At 45.1% G+C, this 21,791-nt stretch overlaps 1 protein-coding gene across 6 annotated transcripts in view; it reads right to left on the reverse strand.

Annotated features, from left to right (window-relative positions):
* Positions 1 to 21,791, reverse strand: part of zmym4.1 (zinc finger MYM-type containing 4, tandem duplicate 1) — a 276,696-nt gene that overhangs the window by 85,631 nt on the left and 169,274 nt on the right. For 5 of the 6 annotated variants that reach the window (XM_068011207.1, XM_068011206.1, XM_068011204.1 and 2 more), the window contains 3 exons: positions 12,514 to 12,581; positions 7,505 to 7,672; positions 1,861 to 1,939 (listed from right to left, as the gene is read on the reverse strand). In XM_068011207.1, coding sequence (XP_067867308.1) covers positions 1,861 to 1,939; positions 7,505 to 7,672; positions 12,514 to 12,581 — 315 coding nt within the window. The remainder of the gene's footprint in view (positions 1 to 1,860; positions 1,940 to 7,504; positions 7,673 to 12,513; positions 12,582 to 21,791) is intronic. The other variant, XM_068011208.1, reaches the window with a different exon arrangement.

Consider the following 21,791-nt stretch of genomic DNA (forward strand, 5'->3'; position numbering starts at 1 on the left):
GTAACCTACAGGAATAGAATGGCAGTCTGCAATGTAAGTGCACAACGCATCCATGGTTGAAGTTTTACTGGGAATAACTGGACACAGCAGAATCCAAAAGCAAAGTACTGCAGATGCGAGAAATCTGATACAGAAATAGAAAATGCTGGAAATACTAAGCAGCATCTGTGCAGAGACAAATATAGTTATGTTTCAGGTCAATGACCTTTCATCAGAACTGGGAAGAGTACCCAGAACTGAACCCGGGTCGCTGGAGCTGTGAGGCTGCAGTGCTAACCGCTGTGCCGCCCGATGTAATAAGTTTTAAGCAAGTGAAAGGGGAGAGGGTGGGAAAATGAACAAAAGTTAAGATAGGGTGGAAGGCAGGAGAGATTAAATGACAAATGGAGTTAGTGGTGCAAGGCTAAAGGGAATGGGACAAAAAATGAACCAAAAGACATGTCTAGAGTAGGTGAGAATGCCAAAATCATGAACAGCGGCCATCTGAAAGCAAAAGAAGGTGAAAAAGAGATACCAGAGAGAAAAGTGAAACAAGCAAAGAAAAATGGAAACAAAATGGGGGCAGAGGAAATGTTATCGACCTGAAATTTATCGACCTGAAATGTTAACTCCGTTTCTCTCTCCACAGATGCTGCCAGACGTGAGTATTTCAGCATTTTCTGTTTGTACAACAGAAAACAGCTGCAATTTGGCCTATAAGCTTTTCAGCCTTTCCTCTTTGATGCACTGCTCAGAACATTAGCACTTTTATTTTGTTTCATTCATTGCTCTTAGTGCAAATCTGGCTCTTTGAATGGAGTACTGATCTGTTTTTTCCAGTACTTCTAACAGCTGAACAGGGTTATGCCAGAATGTTAGGCTAAGGCAGAACAGTGAATGGTATAAATCACAAACATTAACATTCTTTTATTGGACTATCATTCTGAACCACACGTGAGAGAAGTTGAGCAGTTATTTAAAGAACAATTTATGTTCAGATGTTTAAAAGGCTAGTCAATGCTGAGCAACAATGTTTCGACAGTAAAACTGACTTCTACAGATTAGTAATTTACAACTGAGGTAACGGTTATAAAGTGAAAATCCCACCAAAGTGATCGGTGCAACTGAACGCACTGACAATTACAAAAAACCTCAATAGGAGTAAGCAGATGGATTTTGATCGCTATAAGCAAAAGATCATGATAAACAGTTAGCAGAAAATACAGACATTTTAAATGGAAGATGTTAGCAATGGTGGAGAATCCTTTACATGCTTATCCTGCATTCCAGTTTAAGTACACAGCCACTAATCCTAACCTGTTGGGAATGAAGACAGTTTAAACTAGCAATGCATCACTCAAAAATTTGTTACATGGAACACTGATGGCTTTAATTAAAGTGAAGTAGTGTGACTAACCATTTGAATTTTAAATCTAGGGGCAAAGTACTATTTATGTACAGCAGCATAGCACTGGAGGAGTTCAGCTGACGGAAATCTGCTCCAATCCTCCAGCCCAGCAATATTTAAAAAAATTAACTCTCCCTTCCTACTCTTTATTCCTGGCCTAGTTCCCAAGACTGATGTTTTATGCATAATTTTTAAATTTGAAAAAAAAAACAAGAGTCCTTAAAGACTGGTTGTCTTCATCAAATAGTTCCTAGGAATTTCCAACAAGAGCTCCTTTTAGAGTTATCACCTCTGTTCAGATTACCGACCTGTGCAGTGCAGTATCATTCAGATCAATGGTGTTCTATGCATAATGCATTTTTAAAAAAATATGCCTTGTTAACGCTGAGTTTTCTCCCAAGCAGTTAGGACTTCCTTTTCCATGTAGAAAGCCACTGGTCTCTAAATTTGCAACAGTATTGCACAGTGCTTACCAAGGGGACTGCCACTCACTGAGAACACCGCACTGATTCGGATATCAGACTCCTGAGGCTTGGAATGTTGGCCATATCCCTGAAATGAAAAAAAAACATATTTTTGCTTTCACACTTGCAGAGACAATATACTCCCAGCCATGCACTTTACTGTGCTTGCACTTCTTACATGACTGCAAAATGACAAGCACAAAATGCAATTGCATTTTGGAGTTAGTTTAGTTCACCGACATGCTATGCCACAGATCAGTACGAAAAATGGGTTTAGTTGATCACATTCTTGCCTCTGGGTCCGACTCAGGACTTGAGCACATAATCTGAGTAATGCTGTACAGAGGAATTGTTGGAGATGTCATCTTTCAAATAAGATGTTAAATAAAGGCCTTCCCATGTGCTCAGGTGAATCATGAGGATCTAAGGGCACTTTTTGAAAAAGAGCAGTTTTACCCATATGCTAGCCAACATTCTTTTGTCTGCCAAAGCAGATAAACTGCTTATTTCATTTCACTGGTGTATGTAGGACCATGCCCTTAGGCAAAGCATGTCACACTTGCACTTCAAAGTAATTCATTGTATGTGATGTACTTTTGAGAGATTTCAAACCAAGGACTGTAAACAAAGTAAGTGTTGCAACCTGTGTGGTGAGGCAGGCCACCTCTACAAAACCTGCCCCAAACGTTGCCTCAGCTATGCTCAGGCGGCAAGGCCCAAGGAAAGGCCAGGAGAAAGAACAACAAATGCGTCTGGTGCTGGAAAGGAGCCAAGCAACCCTCTCCGCAGCAAGGAAAGCATACCTGAGAAGGAGAAGAAAGGGAAGGCAGCTGAAACCAGCGACCCAACACCTACCCTGTAGCCGGAAACCACTCCTCCACAGACAGAATCAATGGAGGAGGAGGCAGCTGATAGCCAAACAGGTCAGTGGCAAGTGGTACAAAAGAAAACCACAAGGAAAAATCTGCCTAAAGCGGAACAGTTCACCACCCAAACCAGTGGCAAGAGGAGGCTACCGTCTGAGACAGACTACAGCAGCTCCTCTTCGCTGGACGAGGAAGTGTCGCAACGAAGGCACCTACAAAAGAAGCGGCAGAACTCAAAGGAGCTGGAAGATGAAGCCTCCCCCCAGCCCCCGGGCACTGAAAGTTGTGATGGGCCCAGCACACCCCAAACCCAAAGCGCCAAACCTAGCGACATGCCCAGCGCATCCCAGCTCCGGGACACCAAGAGCAACAACATGTCTGGTGCACTCCAGCTCCGGGAAGCCGGGAGCAATGATGTTCTCGAGGAGGAAACAACAGCAGAGGACAGCCAATCCTTGCTGTCTACAAGAAACCAGGAAGGGTTTCAGAGCCCAACGAACACGAAACAGCTAGTGTACGCCATGGGTATGCAGGAACATTCCAAAGGACTGTGTCTAGCATAGACAAATGGTGTGGGAAGCAACAACTAACTTAAAAATGGGTATAAGGATTGCTTCAATTAACGTGCGTAGCATTAAATCCACTACGCGATGTGTTTCAACCTTGGACTACCTCGCCAAGGTCAAAGCAACCTACTGTTTCTGCAGGAGTGTGGAATACCACACCTCAGCACCTACAGGCAGTGGTTGAGATGGTGGTCCCGCGGGCCATCGATCTGGTCAGGGGGAAATGATTCCTGTTCCTCCGGCCTGGGTATTCTGCTGCGGGGAAGTAACTTCACCATCTCCGAGGTTAAGGAGGTGGTGGGCGGTCGCCCCCTTGTAGTAGCTGTAATGTACAACAATGCTCCGCTCCGGTTGATCAACGTGTACGCCCCCCGGTTCAATGCGGCGAGTGGCTGAACGTTTTCCAGCAGCTCCCACTGCTGCTGGCGACGTCCAGGCCGGTCATCCTAGGCGGTGACTTCAACCACATCATCGATGCATGCAGCTGGACGATCCGGCAGTGATGACAGCAAACTGGACGCTACATCCAGATTCCAAATAGAAACAGTGAAAGATGCCAACCTGCACGACGTCTTCAGCAAACCTGCAGATGGAGCGCAGCGTAGATACACCTGGTCAAAATCGGACGGGTCTGCCCGTTCCAGGATTGACTTCCTGTTTGTGTCCTGTGCTGTCAAGGTCAGATCCACAGACGTCAAGCCGGTGTTCTTCTCTGACCACTGCCTCTTACTGGCCAACTGTCACTTGCAGAAGGACCAGCGGGTTGGCAGGGGACATGGAAGCTCAATGCTACACTGCTAACCCCAGAGAACACTGAGGAACTCAAAAGGGATTACAAAGGTTAGAGAACCATGAAACACCTCTTTGAGTCTCCAGTTCACTGGTGGGAGGCGATCAAGGGGAACCTCAAGAGGTTCTTTATATTCAAAGGTGTTCAGAGGGCGAGAGAGAGATAGAGGGAAATGTCCCGAATCCAGAAAAGTATGCAAAATCTGCTCCGGCTGCAGTCGATGGGGGTCGAGGTCAAGGAGGACCTCCATGAGGTGAAGAGCCAGCAGGCTTCCAATATCATTTTCCAGTCCAGAGTCCGCTCCATTGAGCGGGATGAGAAGTGCTCGCATTACTTCTTCCAAAAGGTACACAGAGAGAGCTCTGTGATCAGCAGCCTGAAGGAAGAGGATGGCTCGGTAACTTCTTCACAGTCTGACATACTAAGGATCAGCAAATCCTTTTATGCTGGGCTGTATGACACAAAGCCCACAGACAGCAGAGCCTCGCAGTCCTTCCTGTCATCCATCGCAGAGGTCTTAGATGACAGCATGAGGGAGAGACTGGACAAGCCGCTAACTCTGGACGAGCTGACAAAGACCGTCAAGTCCTTCGAGACAAGTAAAACTCCCAGAAGCGATGGCTTATCGGTTGAGTTGTATTTGGCCCTGTGGGACTGGGTCGGCCCAGACCTGCTGGAAGTATACAAGAGTATGCTCCTGGCCGGCAGCATGGCAGAATCCAGATGGAAAGGCATCATCACCCTCATCGACAAGCAGAAGGGGGCGAGGGCAGAAATCAGATATTGGCGTCCCATCTCACTGCTTAATGTTGACTACAAGATTCTGTCCAAAGTCATAGCCACTCGAGTCAAGTCTGCTCTGGAGTTGGTGATACACCCTGACAAAACCTGCACTGTCCCCGGCAGGAAGATCTCTGATAGCCCCGCGCTACTCAGGGATATGATCGCCTATGTATGGGACAAGAGGGTGGACACCTGCCTCATCAGCCTGGATCAAGAGAAGGCTTTTGACAGGATATTACACACCTACATGATGGACGTGCTCTCCAAAATGGGGTTTGGGGAGGGAATCTGCGATTGGATCAAACTGCTCTACACAGACATCAGTAGTGCAGTCTCAATCAATGAGTGGGAATCAGAAAGTTTCCCGATCCAATCTGGAGTCAGACAGGGCTGTCCTCTCTCCCCTGTCTTGTTTGTTTGCTGTATTGAACACTTTGCTGAGTCTATTAGGAAGGATGCGAGCATAAGAGGGGTGACAATCCCAGGCAGTGGGGACACCCAGGTTAAATCCCCCCCATACATGGATGACGTCGCCATCTTCTGCTCGGATCCGCTGTCCGTTCACAGACTGATGAGCATCTAAGACCAGTTCAAACTGGCCTCTGGAGCCAAAGTTAACCACAGCAAGAGCAAGGCCATGTTCTTTGGGAACTGGGCTGATCGATCCTTTGTCCCCTTCACCGTCAGGTCAGACTACCTGAAGGTGTTGGGGATATGGTTCGGAGGGGCCGGGGCATGCACCAAAACCTGGAAGGAGCGAGTAGCCAGGATACATCATAAGCTGAGCACGTGGGAGCAGCGATCTCTTTCCATTGTGTGTCAAAACCTGGTCATCAGATGACAGGCACTCACATTGTTGCTGTACATGACGCAGGTCTGGCCCATACCCCACTCCTGCGCCATGGCGGTCACCCGAGCCATTTTCTGCTGCATATGGGGATCCAAAATGGACCGGGTCCGGAGGGACACGATATTCAAACCTCTTGATAAAGGCAGGTAAAATGTACCCAACGCCACCCTCATCCTGATGACCACCTTTGTGTGCGGCTGCATCAAGCTGTGCGTAGATCCCCAGTACGCAAACTCCAAGTGTCACTACGTGCTGAGGTTCTAACTGTCCCCAGTGTTGCGAAGGGTGGGCCTGGTCACATTGCCGCGGAAGGCTCCATCCAGTTGGACCGTGCCGTACCACCTATCCTTCGTGGAAAAGTTTCTATGGAAAAACACCTTTGACCACCAATCCCTCAGGCAGTGGTCTGCACGGAATGTCCTCAAGGCCCTATAGGAAAAGGAGATGGTGGATCTGGTCAGATGGTTCCCTGAGCAGACTGCCAAAGTCATTTGGCGGAATGCCTCATCACCAGAACTTTCAAACAAGCACCAAGATATAGCTTGGCTGGTGGTGAGAAGAGCCCTCCCCATCAGATCCTTCCTGCATGCCCGAAGTCTCTCACCCTCTGCACAATGCCCTCGAGGTGGCTGTGGTGGGGAAGAAACTGTTGCCCACCTCTTTCTGGAATGTGTCTGTGCAAAGCAGGTGTGGAAAGAGATGCAGTGGTTTTTGTCGAGGTTCATCCCAAGCAACTCTAACACGAGTCTGTGCTCTATGGGCTATTCCCAGGGCCGCACACCGAGATAAACATCAACTGCTGCTGGAGGACTATCAATTCGGTGAAAGACGCCCTTTGGTCTGCCCGAAACTTGCTGGTCTTCCAGCGCAAAGAGTTGTCCACGACCAAATTTTGCAGACTGGCACATTCCAAGGTCCAGGACTACATGCTGAGGGACGCACTAAAGCTTGGGGCAGCCGCAGCAAAGGCTCAATGGGGAAAGACCACTGTGTAAGGTCCCCCCACCAAGGTGAACTGGATCCATGGAAAACCCCTCGAACTGTAGCCAGAAAATATTTGTTTGCTGTAAAATGTACATGGCATGTAAAGTGGAATGAAAGGGTTGTGAGGCAACTCACTCCTGTACTGAAGGAAACTGATCTCCTTTGCACTCTTTGCATTGTTTGACTTGGTGCTTTTTGGAACTGTTTTGTATTTTTTTTTTAAACAGATTTTTATGAAGTATATTTTGGAAATTAAAAAAAAGTCTGCAGGTTGCAGAAGTGGATGGGTTTGAAAAAGCTAAAATTCCCTATCACTGTCCTGTAGGCTCTGTTGCAAAGTGACTTCAAATGATGACAGACTGGGCTTGACGATCATGTCCTCTACAGTGGAATACCCTATCAACACTAATTATGAGGTAGTGCAAGAATGATCAGTTGGGTGGACTTACAGCTGAGAGAGAAAACCGTAGTAGCAAATACTTATGCTGCAAAGTAACAACTATGACTCTCTTGCATCATTGATAAGGAGGTTGCTTTCTTTAAGGCTAAAGCACTAATATACTTGGAGCTGCAAAAATTGCTCCATTCCACCTTGTCATTACCTTCAAAAGTATAGTGAAGGCTCATGTGTTAACTGCTACTGCAACTAAATTGCATTAATGCATAGAATACCAGAAATATTCCCAAATTGTATTTAAATGGAAAGCAAAATTTGCATTCATAAAACACCTTATCACAATATGCTCTCATTCTTCATTTCACTTGTAGTTTTAACACACAATGTTTTGCGTGATTAAAACACATTTAAATTTACCTGTAAAGAATCAGGCTCGTCCTTTATTCTTAAACCTCCTTGTGGTGCCAAGGCTTTCTCATATCCTTCATCCAAAGGTTCATCTTTTATTTTCATACCTGGCATAAAACTTGAGTTGGAATTGCTTTTAGGACCGTCAGTGTGTCGGAGTGAATTTGAGCTCTTTTCCTAGGAAAAAATACTTGTCTGTGAAGTTTGTTTAAGATGTATTTTAACTTTAACTCACAAGCCATTCTAAGCTCAATCATTAGATTCATCGCCTGAAAATCATGAGTCAAAGTACTCTGGCAGTCAGTCAAACTGGTTTACAAATTTTGGCCAAATTTTTTCATGTTTTCATCTTCAGAGCAGAAAATGTCAGGACTAAACTCCATAAGGTAGAAATTGTCCTGCAGCTGACCAGCTAAGGCCTACATTTTGAAAAATTCTTATCAGGTGAATTAATAAAGTATTAAACAAAAATCCTTTGAGGATTAAAAGCAATATATCTACAACTGTAATAAATTAATGGAACATTACATTCCCATAATCTTTGGCCTCCTTGTCTCGAGACAATGGGTAAGTGCCTGCAGGTGGTCAGTGGTTTCTGAAGCAGCGACTGGAGTGGCTATAAAGGCCAATTCTAGAGTGACAGACCCTTCCACAGGTGCTGCAGATAAAATTGGTTGTCGGGGCTGTTACACAGTTGGCTCTCCCCTTGCGCTTGTCTTTTTTCCTGCCAACTGCTAAGTCTCTTCGACTCGCCACGCTTTAGCCCCGCCTTTATGGCTGCCCACCAGCTCTGGCGATCACTGGCAACTGACTCCCACGACTTGTGATCAATGTCACAGGACTTCATGTCGCATTTGCAGACATCTTTAAAGCGGAGACATGGACGGCCGGTGGGTCTGATACCAGTGACGAGCTTGCTGTACAATGTGTTCTTGGGGATCCTGCCATCTTCCATGCGGCTCACATGGCCAAGCCATCTCAAGCGCCGCTGACTCAATAGGGTGTAGGATGTTGGCCGCCTCAAGGACTTCTGTGTTGGAGATACGGTCCTGCCACCTGATGCCAAGGATTCTCCAGAGGCAGCGAAGATGGAATGAATTGAGACGTCGCTCTTGGCTGACATACGTTGTCCAGGCCTCGCTGCTGAAGAGCAAGGTACTGAGGACACAGGCTTGATACACTCGGACTTTTCATAAATCAATAGTAAAATGTTAATAATGATTGAACTGGGGAGGCTTTTTTAAAATCACAATTTGAAAGCTCTATATAGTTGAATTCAGGTGTCCTTAAGCAAAGAAGTTCATTATACATTTAAATCTGTTAGCATGGAATCATTACTCCCATTGCTGTGCAGACATCACATATATGTCATTGCAACATATTATCTACATTTAAAATGGACTCATTAGTCTCATTGCACTGGTGAAGTTTACAAATAAAAACAGATTACAATGGCATTTACTAACAATGATCTCAATAACCAATTGATCATTACATCTGACAGGGCTGTCAAGTAGCTCTGACAGCAGTCTAGCTAAATTAAATTTTAGGCATTCTTTTAACATTATGACCATATGAACATATGAATTAGGAGAAGTAGGCCACTTGGCCCCTCGAGCTGCTCCACCATTCAACAAGATCATGGTTGATCTGATTGTAACCTCAACTCCACGTTCCCGCCTACCCCCAACAACCTTTCACCCTCTTAGCAAAAATCTATCTTCCTCAAAAGGTGGTGGAAACAGTCTCTGAATATTTTTAAGGCAGAAGTAGAGAGTTCCAAAGACTCACGACCCTCAGAGAAAATATTTCTCCTCAGTTCTGTTTTAAATGGGCAACCCCTTATTTTTAAATCAGTGACACCTAGTTCTAGATTCTCCCACAAGAGGAAACATCCTTTCCACATCCACCCTATCAAGACCCCTCGGGATCTTATGGTTACGGACTTCTATGAAACAGAACTGATTTGCTCCATGGAAAAGCATTCTGCACATCATACTGGCAGTAATTTAAAAACAGATTGAAAGAGCTTTTATAAATAAAAAGGGAGACAGTTGCTAAAGTAGACGTTGGCCCCTTGGAGGCAGAGACTGAAGAAATCATGGGGAATGAGGAAATGGCAGAGGCATTGAACAAATATTTTGCATCTGTCTTCACAGTAGAAGACACAAGTTCCATCCCAGAAATGGGCAGTAACTTAGGAGTTAAAAAGTGAAGAAATTAAGGAAATTGATATCAGCTGAGAAAAAGTATTGGAGAAACTCGAGGGACTAAAATCTGACAAGCCCCCGAGATCAGATGGCCTACACCCTAGGGTTCTAAAAGAGATAGCTGCAGAGATAGTGGATGTGCTCGCTAGCTGGCTATGATTTGCCAGAATTCCTTAGATTGGGGCGGCACAGTGGCGCAGTGGTTAGCACCACAGCCTCACGGCTCCAGGGACCCGGGTTCGATTCTGGGTACTGCCTGTGCGGAGTTTGCAAGTTCTCCCTGTGACCGCGTGGGTTTTCGCCGGGTGCTCCGGTTTCCTCCCACCGCCAAAGACTTGCAGGTGATAGGTAAATTGGCCATTGTAAATTGCCCCTAGTGGAGGTAGGTGGTAGGGAATATGGGATTACTGTAGGATTAGTATAAATGGGTGCCGAGTCGGCACAGACTCGGTGGGCCGAAGGGCCTGTTTCAGTGCTGTATCTCTAAATAAAATAAAATTAAAATAAAATTCAGGCATGTCCCATCAGATTGGAAATTGGCAAACGTTCACTGCTTGTCAAGAAAGGAGGTAGAGGGAAAACAGGGAACTACAGGCCAGTTAGCCTACCTTCAGTCGTTGGGAAGATGCTGATAGCTATTATTAAAGAAGTCTTTAAAAAGCACTTGGAAAAGCATAATATGATTAGAACAAGTCACCATGGTTTTACTAAAGGGAAACCTTGGTTGACAAATTTATTAAGAGTTTTTTTAGGATGTACCTAGTAGGGTAGATAAAGGGGATGTAGTATACCTGGATTTCTAAAAGGCATTTTATAAGGTGCCACATAAAAGATTAATAGGCAAGATAAGGGCTCATGATGTCGTGGGTAATATATTAGCATGGATAGAGGATTGGTTAACAGACAGGAAGCAGAGAGTGGGCATAAATGGGACATTTTCAAGTTAGCAGGCAGTGAATAGTGGGGTGCCGCAAGGATCAGTGCTGAGGCCTCAGCTATTTACACTCTATATTAATAACTTGGATGAAGAGACAAGAGAGTAATCTATCTAAGTTTTCTGATGATGCAAAGCTTGGTGGAAAATTAAACTGCAGGGAGGACATAGAAAGGCTGCAAACAGATAGAGACAGGTTAAGTGAGAGGACAAGAAGATGACAAATGGAGTATAATGTAGGGAAGTGTGAAGTTGTTCACTTTTGTGTTAAGAATAGAAAAGCAGAATTTTTTTTAAAGGTGTGAAACTGACACTTGGGGGGTACTTGCACAAGAAACGCACAAAGTTAATATGCAGGTGCAGCAGGCAAATGGCATGTTGGCCTTTATTACAAGGGGATTAGAGTACAGGAATAAAGAAACCTTACTAAAATTGTACAGGGCATTGGTGAGACTGCACCTGGAACACTGTGTACAGTTTTGGTCTCCACATTTAAGAAAGGATATGCTTGCATCGGAGGCAGTGCAGCAAAGATTTACTAAATTGGCCCCTGGGATGAAGGAGTTGTTCTATGATGAGAGGCTGAGTAAATCAGGCTTATATTCTCTGGAGTTAAGAAAAATGAGAGATGATCTAATTGAGACATACAAGATCCTGAAAAGGCTTGACCGGGCAGATTATTTCCGCTGGTCGGGGAATCTAGAACACGGGGGCACTGTCTCAGGATAAGGAGCCGATCATTCAGGACGTAGATGAGGAGATATTACTACATTCAATGGGTGAATCTTTGGAATTCTCTACCCAGAGGTTGTGGATGCTCCATTGTTGAATACATTCAAGGCTGGGATAGATAGATTTTTAGTCTCACAGGGAATCAAGGGATATGGGGAGCAGGCAGGAAAGTGGAATTGAAGCCCAAGATCAGCCATGATCGTATTGAATGGCAGAGCAAGCTCGATGGGCCAAACGGTCTACTTCTGCTCCTATTTCTTGTGTTCTTCAGCGCACAGTTTTAAACAGAGATTGGTAAACAGCTGTTGTTGGCTCAAACAGTACATCATGGTAAATACTTTCCCATGAAAAAGATCAACTTCTTTAAAGTCCAGTGGAGGAATATTAAAAGTATGTCTAAAACTTAAATTAAAATACAACAGGAGCGCCTGCTCGGCTGTTTAAAGTGTTTATGAGTAGCACTAAGAGCAGGCAAATTTGAAATTTATTTTTCAGCATTCTCCTTCTTCGGTTAAAGGAATGTTCCTTTTTCCACAGCATAAACTGACTAATACAACTGATTTACACTTTAATATAAAGCCTTTCATGACCAATGGGTACCCCAAAGCATTTTACAACCGATGAAGTACTTTTGAAGTGCAGTCACTGTTGTAATGTAGGAAATATGGCAGCCAATTTGTGCACAGCAAAGTCCCACAAACAGCAATGTGATAACGATCAGATAATGTTATTATGATATTGATTGAAGGATAAGTATTGGCCATGAGACTGGGGATAACTTCCCTGCTCTTCATAATAATGACATGGGTTCTTTTTACGTTCACCTGAAGGGGCAGATAGGGCTTCAGTTTAACAGCTCATCCAAAAGACAGTGCCTCTGACAGTGCAGTACTCCCTCAGTACTGCACTAGAGTGTCAGCCTTGATTCTTGTGCTCAAGTCCTAGTGTGGGACCTTCTGACTCAGAGGCAATTGCGCTACCCAACTGAGCCACGGCTGACACTTAAGGGAGAGAAAGCAATTGGAGAGAAAAAGCATGTTAAATTACACCGTATGTGGGACTTCTGCTTTTAACACAAAATAAAGTTATTAGGTCAATATTGGTTAAATGCTCAAAAAATTGACGACAATGCTGTTTCTTACCACAGGAGACGCTGTTACTGCTGTTATAGTTGCTTCTGGTTCAACACCATCAATGTCTTGTGTTTCATCTAAGAATTGCAGAAATGATTTTCAATAAGTTATTTACAAGAATTCACATTAATGCAATGCCACGAGAGAAATAAAAGCACTGAATCTTTCAACTGAAATTTTAGTATATCTACTTCCTGCCACCTCCCCACCAAAATACTCCTGCTGTTTAATCATCTTGGCTGAGCCTCCTAATCATTTCCCCTTAAGTTCCATTCTTAGCCGATTTCTGGATTTTGTAAAATTGTTATTGAAGGTGGCAGAACAGGTTGATAGAGCGGTTAATAAAGCATGCAGTATCCTGGGCTTTATTAATAGGGGCACAGAGTACAAGAGCAAGGAAGTTATGTTGAACTTATATAAGACACTAGTTCAGCCTCAGCTGGAGTATTGTGTTCAGTTCTGGGCGCTGCACTTGAGGAAATACGTGTGGGCATTGGAGAGAGTACAGAAAAGATTCATGAGAATGGTTCCAGGGATGAGGAATTTCAGTTACGAAGATAGATTGGGGAAGTTAGGATTGTATTCCTTGGAGAAGAGAAGGCTGAGGGGTGATTTGAAGAGGTATTCAAAATCTTGAGAGGTCTGGACAGAGTAGAGAGAAACTGTTCCCACTCTTGAAAGGATTGAGAACAAGAGGGCACAGATTTAAAGTTTTTGGTAAGAGAAGCAAAAGTGACATGAGGAAAAACATTTTCATGCAGCGAGTGGTTAAGGTCTAGAATGTGCTGCATAACAGTGTGATGGAGGCAGGTTCAATTGAAGCATTCAAAAGGGAATTAGACAGTTATATGAAAAGGAAAAATGTACAGAGTTACGGGGAGAAGGCAGAGAAATGGGACTGAGGGAATTGCTCTTTCAGAGAGCCAGTGTGGTCACAATGGGCTGAATGGCCTCCTTCTGCACTGTAACGATTCTGTGATTCGGTTAGATACCACCAGCACAACTCCCTCTATACTAAAAAAGTGTTCCTGTATGTCCTTGATTATTTTCCTATATGTTTCCTTGTATTCATAAGTCATAGGTGAACACACATCTGGTCAATGAGTATGACCCCACATTCACTGAATTTAACCCACTTAAAATAGATCAATGATCAATTTTCCCATTGCTGGTCATCTTGAATCTGAACACTGAAGTCTGTTAACCACAGGTTTAAGTAAATAAAAATTAATAGGAGCATCGATTTAAACTTTACCGATGGCCAATGAAGCCCGTCAGCACCTAAGCAGTTCATGAATACCCTTGGATACACCTGCTCAAAACTAAACATTCAAACTTACACAGTAGCCAGGAATATAGGAAAGAGGGTGGTACTTAGAGTGAAGAAACCTTAAGTTACATTGAAAAAAAAAATCACTGCATGCATGAACACATACACATAGGGTGGCACAGTGATTAGCACCACAGCCTCGCAGCTCCAGCGACCCGGGTTCTGTTCTGGGTATTGCCTGTGTGGAGTTTGCAAGTTCTCCCTGTGACCGCGTGGGTTTCCGCCAGGTGCGCCGGTTTCCTCCCACTGCCAAAGACTTGCAGGTTGATAGGTAAATTGGCCATTGTAAATTGCCCCTAATGTAGGTAGGTGGTAGGGAATATGGGATTAATGTAGAAGGGGATCTGGTAGGAAATATGGAATAAGTGTAGAATTAGTATAAATGGGTGGTTGATGGTCGGCACAGACTCGGTGGGCTGAAGGGCCTGTTTCAGTGCTGTATCTCTCGATGACTCTATGAAATACATCAGTATGTAGCACATCTTCTTTTTGCTTACATTTCACATTTTTCCCAGTTACTTCCCATGAACTGGCCAATGTAACCTGAGGGAGAACCCATTGCACAGGTGCGACTGCTGCCCACAGGAAGAGTGAACGGACAAGCAGTTGGCAGCCATACAATTTGCCCTGCAGAATCTGGGAGTAAACCCAACAGATCATTTGCATGATTGATGAACTCCTGAAGTTAAGAATTGTTCGAAGAGTAAATCCCCAACTACTGAGGTATATCCTGATGACCTGCAAATTCAGCTGTTTTCTAAAAAAACCCGACTCAGAAACTTAGCATGTGAATCTGACACACGTTTAGAACACTAACTGCAACATCAATTCGTGAACAAAGTCTTTCGAGTATTAAATGTTTTTAATAGCAACAAAAAGGTGTTTAATAGGGCAGCAGAGATTAAATAACAAAGCTGTCCTGGGACAAAGGCAACGTGTGTGTTAATTCTTCTATTTTTTCTTTTGGGCCTCCTTATCTCGAGAGACAATGGATACGCGCCTGGAGGTGGTCAGTGGTTTGTGAAGCAGCGCCTGGAGTGGCTATAAAGGCCAATTCTGGAGTGACAGGCTCTTCCACAGGTGCTGCAGAGAAATTTGTTTGTTGGGGCTGTTGCACAGTTGGCTCTCCCCTTGCGCCTCTGTCTTTTTTCCTGCCAGCTACTAAGTCTCTTCGACTCGCCACAATTTAGCCCTGTCTTTATGGCTGCCCGCCAGCTCTGGCGAATGCTGGCAACTGACTCCCACGAATTGTGATCAATGTCACACGATTTCATGTCGCGTTTGCAGACGTCTTTATAACGGAGACATGGACGGCCGGTGGGTCTGATACCAGTGGCGAGCTCGCTGTACAATGTGTCTTTGGGGATCCTGCCATCTTCCATGCGGCTCACATGGCCAAGCCATCTCAAGCGCCGCTGACTCAGTAGTGTGTATAAGCTGGGGGTGTTGGCCGCTTCAAGGACTTCTGTGTTGGAGATATAGTCCTGCCACCTGATGCCAAGTATTGTCCGAAGGCAGCGAAGATGGAATGAATTGAGACGTCGCTCTTGGCTGGCATACGTTGTCCAGGCCTCGCTGCCGTAGAGCAAGGTACTGAGGACACAGGCCTGATACACTCGGACTTTTGTGTTCCGTGTCAGTGCGCCATTTTCCCACACTCTCTTGGCCAGTCTGGACATAGCAGTGGAAGCCTTACCCATGCGCTTGTTGATTTCTGCATCTAGAGACAGGTTACTGGTGATAGTTGAGCCTAGGTAGGTGAACTCTTGAACCACTTCCAGAGCGTGGTCGCCAATATTGATGGATGGAGCATTTCTGACATCCTGCCCCATGATGTTCGTTTTCTTGAGGCTGATGGTTAGGCCAAATTCATTGCAGGCAGACGCAAACCTGTCGATGAGACTCTGCAGGCATTCTTCAGTGTGAGATGTTAAAGCAGCATCGTCAGCAAAGAGGAGTTCTCTGATGAGGACTTTCCGTACTTTGGACTTCGCTCTTAGACGGGCAAGGTTGAACAACCTGCCCCCTGATCTTGTGTGGAGGAAAATTCCTTCTTCAGAGGATTTGAACGCATGTGAAAGCAGCAGGGAGAAGAAAATCCCAAAAATGCTTGTGGTGAAAGACAAAGCATTAGCCCAGAGAGCCTGTTAATAGCGGAATAATGAGCAGCTCTGACAACATGAAAAGCAGGCATAATAAAAGCAAAATACTGCAGATGCTGGAAATCTGAAATAAACACAAGAAATGCTGGAACCACTCAGCAGGTCTGGCAACATCTGTGGAAAGAGAAGCAGAGTTAACGTTTCAGGTCAGTGACCCTTCTTCGGCTCTTTCCACAGATGCTGCCAGACCTGCTGAGTGGTTCCAGCATTTCTTGTTTTTATATGAAAAGCAGGCACATGGTTAAAAAATAAAATATTTTAAAAAGGCCAGTCATGCTCTGAAGTTATTGAACTCAATGTTCAGTCGGCAAGGCTATAGATGGCCTAATCGAAAGATCAGGTGCTGCTCCTCGAGCTTGTGTTGATGTTCACTGGAACATTGGAGCAGAGCAAAGACAGAAATGTTGGCAGGAGAACAGGGGACAGTATTGAAATGACAAGTAACCGGAAACTCGGGGTCATGCTTTCGGACTGAGCGGAGGTTTTCCGCAATGCTGTCACCCAATCTGCGTTTGGTCTCTCCAATGTAGAGGAGACCGCATTGTGAGCAGCGAATACAGTACACTAAATTGAAAGAGATACAAGTAAATCGTTGCTTCACCTGAAAAGACTGTTTGGGGCCTTGGATAGTGAGGAGAGAGGAGGTGAAAGGGCAGGTATTACACCACCTGCGATTGCATGGCAAGGTGCTGTGGGAAGGGATGAGGCGTCGGGGGTAATGGAGGAGTGGACTGAGGATTTCGCCTCACGGTGGTTGACAGGGCCTTCAACCGTGTCCGGCCCATTTCCCGCACTTCTGTCCTCACGCCTTCCCCTCCCTCCCAGAACTGCGACAGAGTTCCCCTTGTCCTCACTTTCTACTCACCCAGTCTCCACATCAAGAGGATCATCCTCCGCTATTTCTGCCACCTCCAAAGTGATGCCATCACCAAACGCATCTTCCCCTCCCCTCCCGTCAGGATTCCAAAGGGACCGTTCGCTCCGCAACACTTTGGTCCACTCCTCCATTATCCCCGACACCTCATCCCCTTCCCACGGTACCTTCCCAATCGCAGGAGGTGTAATACCTGTCTTTTTACCTCCTCTTCCTCACTATCCTAGGCCCCAAACAGTCTTTTCAGGTGAAGCAACGATTTACTTGTATCTCTTTCAATTTAGTGTACTGTATTCGCTGCTCACAATGCGGTCTCCTCTACATTGGAGAGGCCAAGCGCAGATTGGGTGACCGCATTGCGGAAAACCTCCGCTCAGTCCGAAAGCATGACCCCAAGTTTCCGGTTACTTATCATTTCAATACTGTCCCCTGCTCTCATGCCAACATTTCTATCTTTGGTCTGCTCCAGTGTTCCAGTGAACATCAATGCAAGTTCGAGGAGCAGCATCCGATCTTTCAATTAGGCACTCTTATAGCCTTGTGGACTGAACATTGAGTTCAGTAACTTCACAGCATGACTGGCCTTCTTTTAATATTTTATTTTTTAACCAGGTGCCTGCTTTTTATGTAGTCAGAGCTGCTCATTACTCCACTATTAACAGTCTCTCTGGACTAATGCTTTGTCTTTCACCATAAACATTAACACACGCTTTGCCTTTGTCCCAGGACAGCTTTGTTTTTAATCTCTCCTGCCTGAGCAAACACCTTCCCCTTTGCTCTCTTCCCCCACCTCCCTCCCCTTCACTTGATTAGAGATACAGCACTGAAACAGGCCCTTCGGCCCACCGAGTCTGTGCCAAACATCAACCACCCATTTATACTAATCCTACACTAATCCTATATTCCTACCAAACATCCCCACCTGTCCCTATATTTCCCTACCACCTACCTATACTAGTGACAATTTATAATGGCCAATTTACCTATCAACCTGCAAGTCTTTTGGCTTGTGGGAGGAAACCGGAGCACCCGGAGAAAACCCACGCAGACACAGGGAGAACTTGCAAACTCCACACAGGCAGTACCCGGGTCCCTGGAGCTGTGAGGCTGCGGTGCTAACCACTGCGCCGCCCTTAAAACCTAATTATTTTCTAACCTTTGCCGGTTCTGATGAAGGGTCACAGACCCGAAACGTCAACTTTGCTTCTCTCTCCATAGATGCTGCCAGACCTGCTGAGTATTTCCAGAACTTTTTGGTTTTGTTTCAGATTTCCAGCATCAGCAGTATTTTGTTTTTATTTGAGTTATTTTAGATTTGCTCTGTTCAGCATTTCTTCTAAGCTAAAATAGCAGATAAGCATACAGCTTCAAGGCATTTAACAATATCTACAACCCAATACTAGGAGGCATATGAGAAGAGTTCGAGGTAACTGCCTCCATTCTTCCTTCCTTATCTATGACAAAATAGCTAACCTCCACTTGACACTTACCCAGTGCTATCACTTTTATACTGCCACTGTTTTAGTGCAGATTCCAGGAGACTGGAGTCTCTGAGGTGGCTTCTGGAGTTTACATGCTACACTCAGCTGCCCTGTCCTGCCTCTTAATACCAAGAAAAAAAAAGGGAGCCGAATACAGTCATATAAAGTCCAAGAACTGGCTTACGGACTCCAGTCTCCCAAAACCGAACTAAAACAGCACCAGCATAGAGACGCCTTAAGACGGACTGTGAAGAAACATAAACATGAACATCTGTAAAACAACTCCATTGTGTACTGTATTGCATACCATCCAATTTATCTCTGTTTATACAGAACTTCATATTATACATGCACATTAGAAATCGAGCAACAAATTGAGTATAACTATAATGATCTACTTTGGATTGATTGAACACAGAAAATAACACAATCATATCATCCAAGGGACCAATTATGCAACCAGTCATTCAGTGGCTTTTGCATATTCATTATTCTGCAAATTATGTACAAAGCTGCAACAAAAGATAGTAATTTGTTTATAGTATGTGAAGATAAGGCTCCATGAAACAATCAGTTTTCTCACCACTGCTTTTTCCTTTAAAGAATGGCTACTGTTGACTGGAAAATGAAGGGACCTCGTAAGTTTAACATAAATTAGATCAGCTTCTTGTCTACGTGCACTGGCTACCTGTTAAACATAGTTCACAATGTACTTTTGTCTGCTAACTAATACGCTTCCCATGGCACAGCTCAAGGATAGTCTAGGGTACAGGCCATACAGCAGAACAGTTAAGTGGAGAATGGGACAGAGAAATCACAAAAGGGAGCAAGCACAGCAGTAAAAACAGAACAGCCAAGTGAGACGAGAACTGGAGAGGTGATATGGTATAGTACGAGTTTAAGCAGGAATGGAATTCGGACAATTTGCTGTCAGCTGGCAAGTCCAATGCCTGGGGGTGGGCCAACCAGTAGTTTGTGTGACAAAGTCTAGAATGCGGAGCATGCAGAGTTACTGGTACTCAGACTTCATCCCAGCCCTCCAAATGCTCCTAAACCTATAAACAAGAGTTATGATTCTGTTGTCGAGATAAATCAGCCAAAATAAAGTTGCCAACATCCCCAAAACTGTGGCCAGGAAGTCCCAAATTAAACCAGATTTGTCTGACAACTGGACTTAGTGAATCAGGCAGGTTTACCCTGGAGTTGACTACTGACTGTGTAAAAAACACACTCCAGGAGATGTCACCAACACTCCATTAAATACAATATAAAAATAATTTCCAGCATCTGCGCTACTTTGCTAGTCAAAGATTTAACCGCTCTTTTTACTAATTAGGAGCAACACAGGTTTTTCCTATTTTTTCTTCTAATTTTTCTCCATTCCTTTTGATATTTTTGAGCCACAAAACCTTCCTTAAATAAAACACAGCTAGGAAACTAGCAAACAGACTTCTATCTTGCCTCTGCATTCAATAACAGCCGAGACTGGCAAAAGTGTGGATAAGTTTTTAAACTCATTTCAAACTGATCCACTTAAGAGTTAAAATCAGGCCATTTTTGTTTTATTCATTCAGGGATGTGGGCTTCGCTGGCTAGGCCAGCATTTATGGCCCATCCCTAATTGCCCTTGAGAAGGTGCTGGTGAACTGCCTTCTGGAACCGCTACAGTCCATTTGGGGTAGGTATACCCACAGTGCTGTTAGGAAGGGATTTCCAAGATTTTGACCCAGCGACAGTGAAGGAACGGCGATATAGTTCCAAGTCAGGATGGCGTGTGACTTGGAGGGGAACTTGCAGGTGGTGGTGTTCGTACGCATTTGCTGCCCTTGTCCTTCTAACTGATAGAGGTCGCAGGTTTGGAAGGTGCTGTTTAAGGAGCCTTGGTGCATTGCTGCAGTGCATCTTGTAGATGGTACACACTGCTGCCACTGTGCGTCGGTGGTGGAGGGAGTGAATGTTTGTAGATGGGGTGCCAATCAAGTGGGCTGCTTTGTCCTGGATGGTGTCGAGCTTCTTGAGTGTTGTTGGAGGTGCACCCATCCAGGCAAGTGGAGAGTATTCCATCACACTCCTGACTTGCGCCTTGTAGATGGTGGACAGGCTTTGGGGAGTCAGGAGGTGAGTTACTCGCCTCAGGATTCCTAGCCTCTGACCTGGTGTTGTAGCCACAGTATTTATATGGCTACTCCAGTTCAGTTTCTGGTCAATGGTAGCCCCTAGGATGTTGATAGTGCGAGATTCAGCGATGATAATGCCATTGAATGTCAAAGGGAGATGGCTAGATTCCCTCTTGTTGGGGATGGTCATTGTCTGGCACTTGTGCGGCACAAATGTTACTTGCCACTTATCAGCCCAAGCCTGGATATTGTCCAGGTCTTGCTGCATTTCTACACGGACTGCTTCAGTATCTGAGGAGTCACGAATGGTGCTGAACATTGTGCAATCATCAGTGAATATCCCCACTTCTGACCTTATGATTGAAGGAAGGTCATTGATGAAGCAGCTGAAGATGGTTGGGCCTAGGACACTACCCTGAGGAACTCCTGCAGTGATGTCCTGGAGCTCAGATGATTGACCTCCAACAACCACAACCATCTTCCTTTGCGCTAGGTATGACTGCAGCGAGCAGAGGGTTTTCCCCCGATTCCCACTGACCTCAGTTTTGCTAGGGCTCCTTGATGCCATACTCGGTCAAATGCTGCCTTGATGTCAAGGGCAGTCACTCTCACCTTACCTCTTGAGTTCAGGTCTTTTGTCCATGTTTGAACCAAGGCTGTAATGAGGTCAGGAGCTGAGTGGCCCTGGCAGAACCCAAACTGAGCGTCATTGAGCAGGTTATTGCTAAGCAAGTGCCGCTTGCTTGATGACACCTTCCATCACTTTACCGATGATTGAGAGTAGACTGACGGGGCGGTAATTGGCCGGGTTGGACTTGTACTGCTTTTTGTGGACAGGACATACCTGGGCAATTTTCCACGTTGCAGGGTAGATGCCAGTGTTGTAGCTGTACTGGAACAGCTTGGCTAGCGGTGCGGCAAGTTCTGGAACACAGGTCTTCAGTACTATTGCGGAATATTGTCAGGGCTCATAGCTTTTGCAGTATCCAGTGCCTTCAGTCGTTTCTTGATATCACGCGGAGTGAATCGAATTGGCTGAAGTCTGGCATCTGTGATGCTGGGGACTTCAGGAGGAGGCAGAGATGGATCATCAACTCGGCATTTCTGGCTGAAGATTGTTGCAAATGCGTCAGCCTTATCTTTCGCACTGATGTGCTGGGGCTCCCCCATCATTGAGAATGGGGATATTTGTGGAGCCACCTCCTCCAGTTAGTTGTTTAATTATCCACCACCATTCACGGCTGGATGTGGCAGGACTGCGGAGCTTAGATCTGATCCGTTGGTTATGGGATCGCTTAGCTCTGTCTATCGCATGCTGCTTAC

Source organism: Heterodontus francisci, chromosome 31, assembly GCF_036365525.1.
Source record: "Heterodontus francisci isolate sHetFra1 chromosome 31, sHetFra1.hap1, whole genome shotgun sequence".
In the NCBI taxonomy this organism is placed as follows: Eukaryota; Metazoa; Chordata; class Chondrichthyes; order Heterodontiformes; family Heterodontidae; genus Heterodontus; species Heterodontus francisci.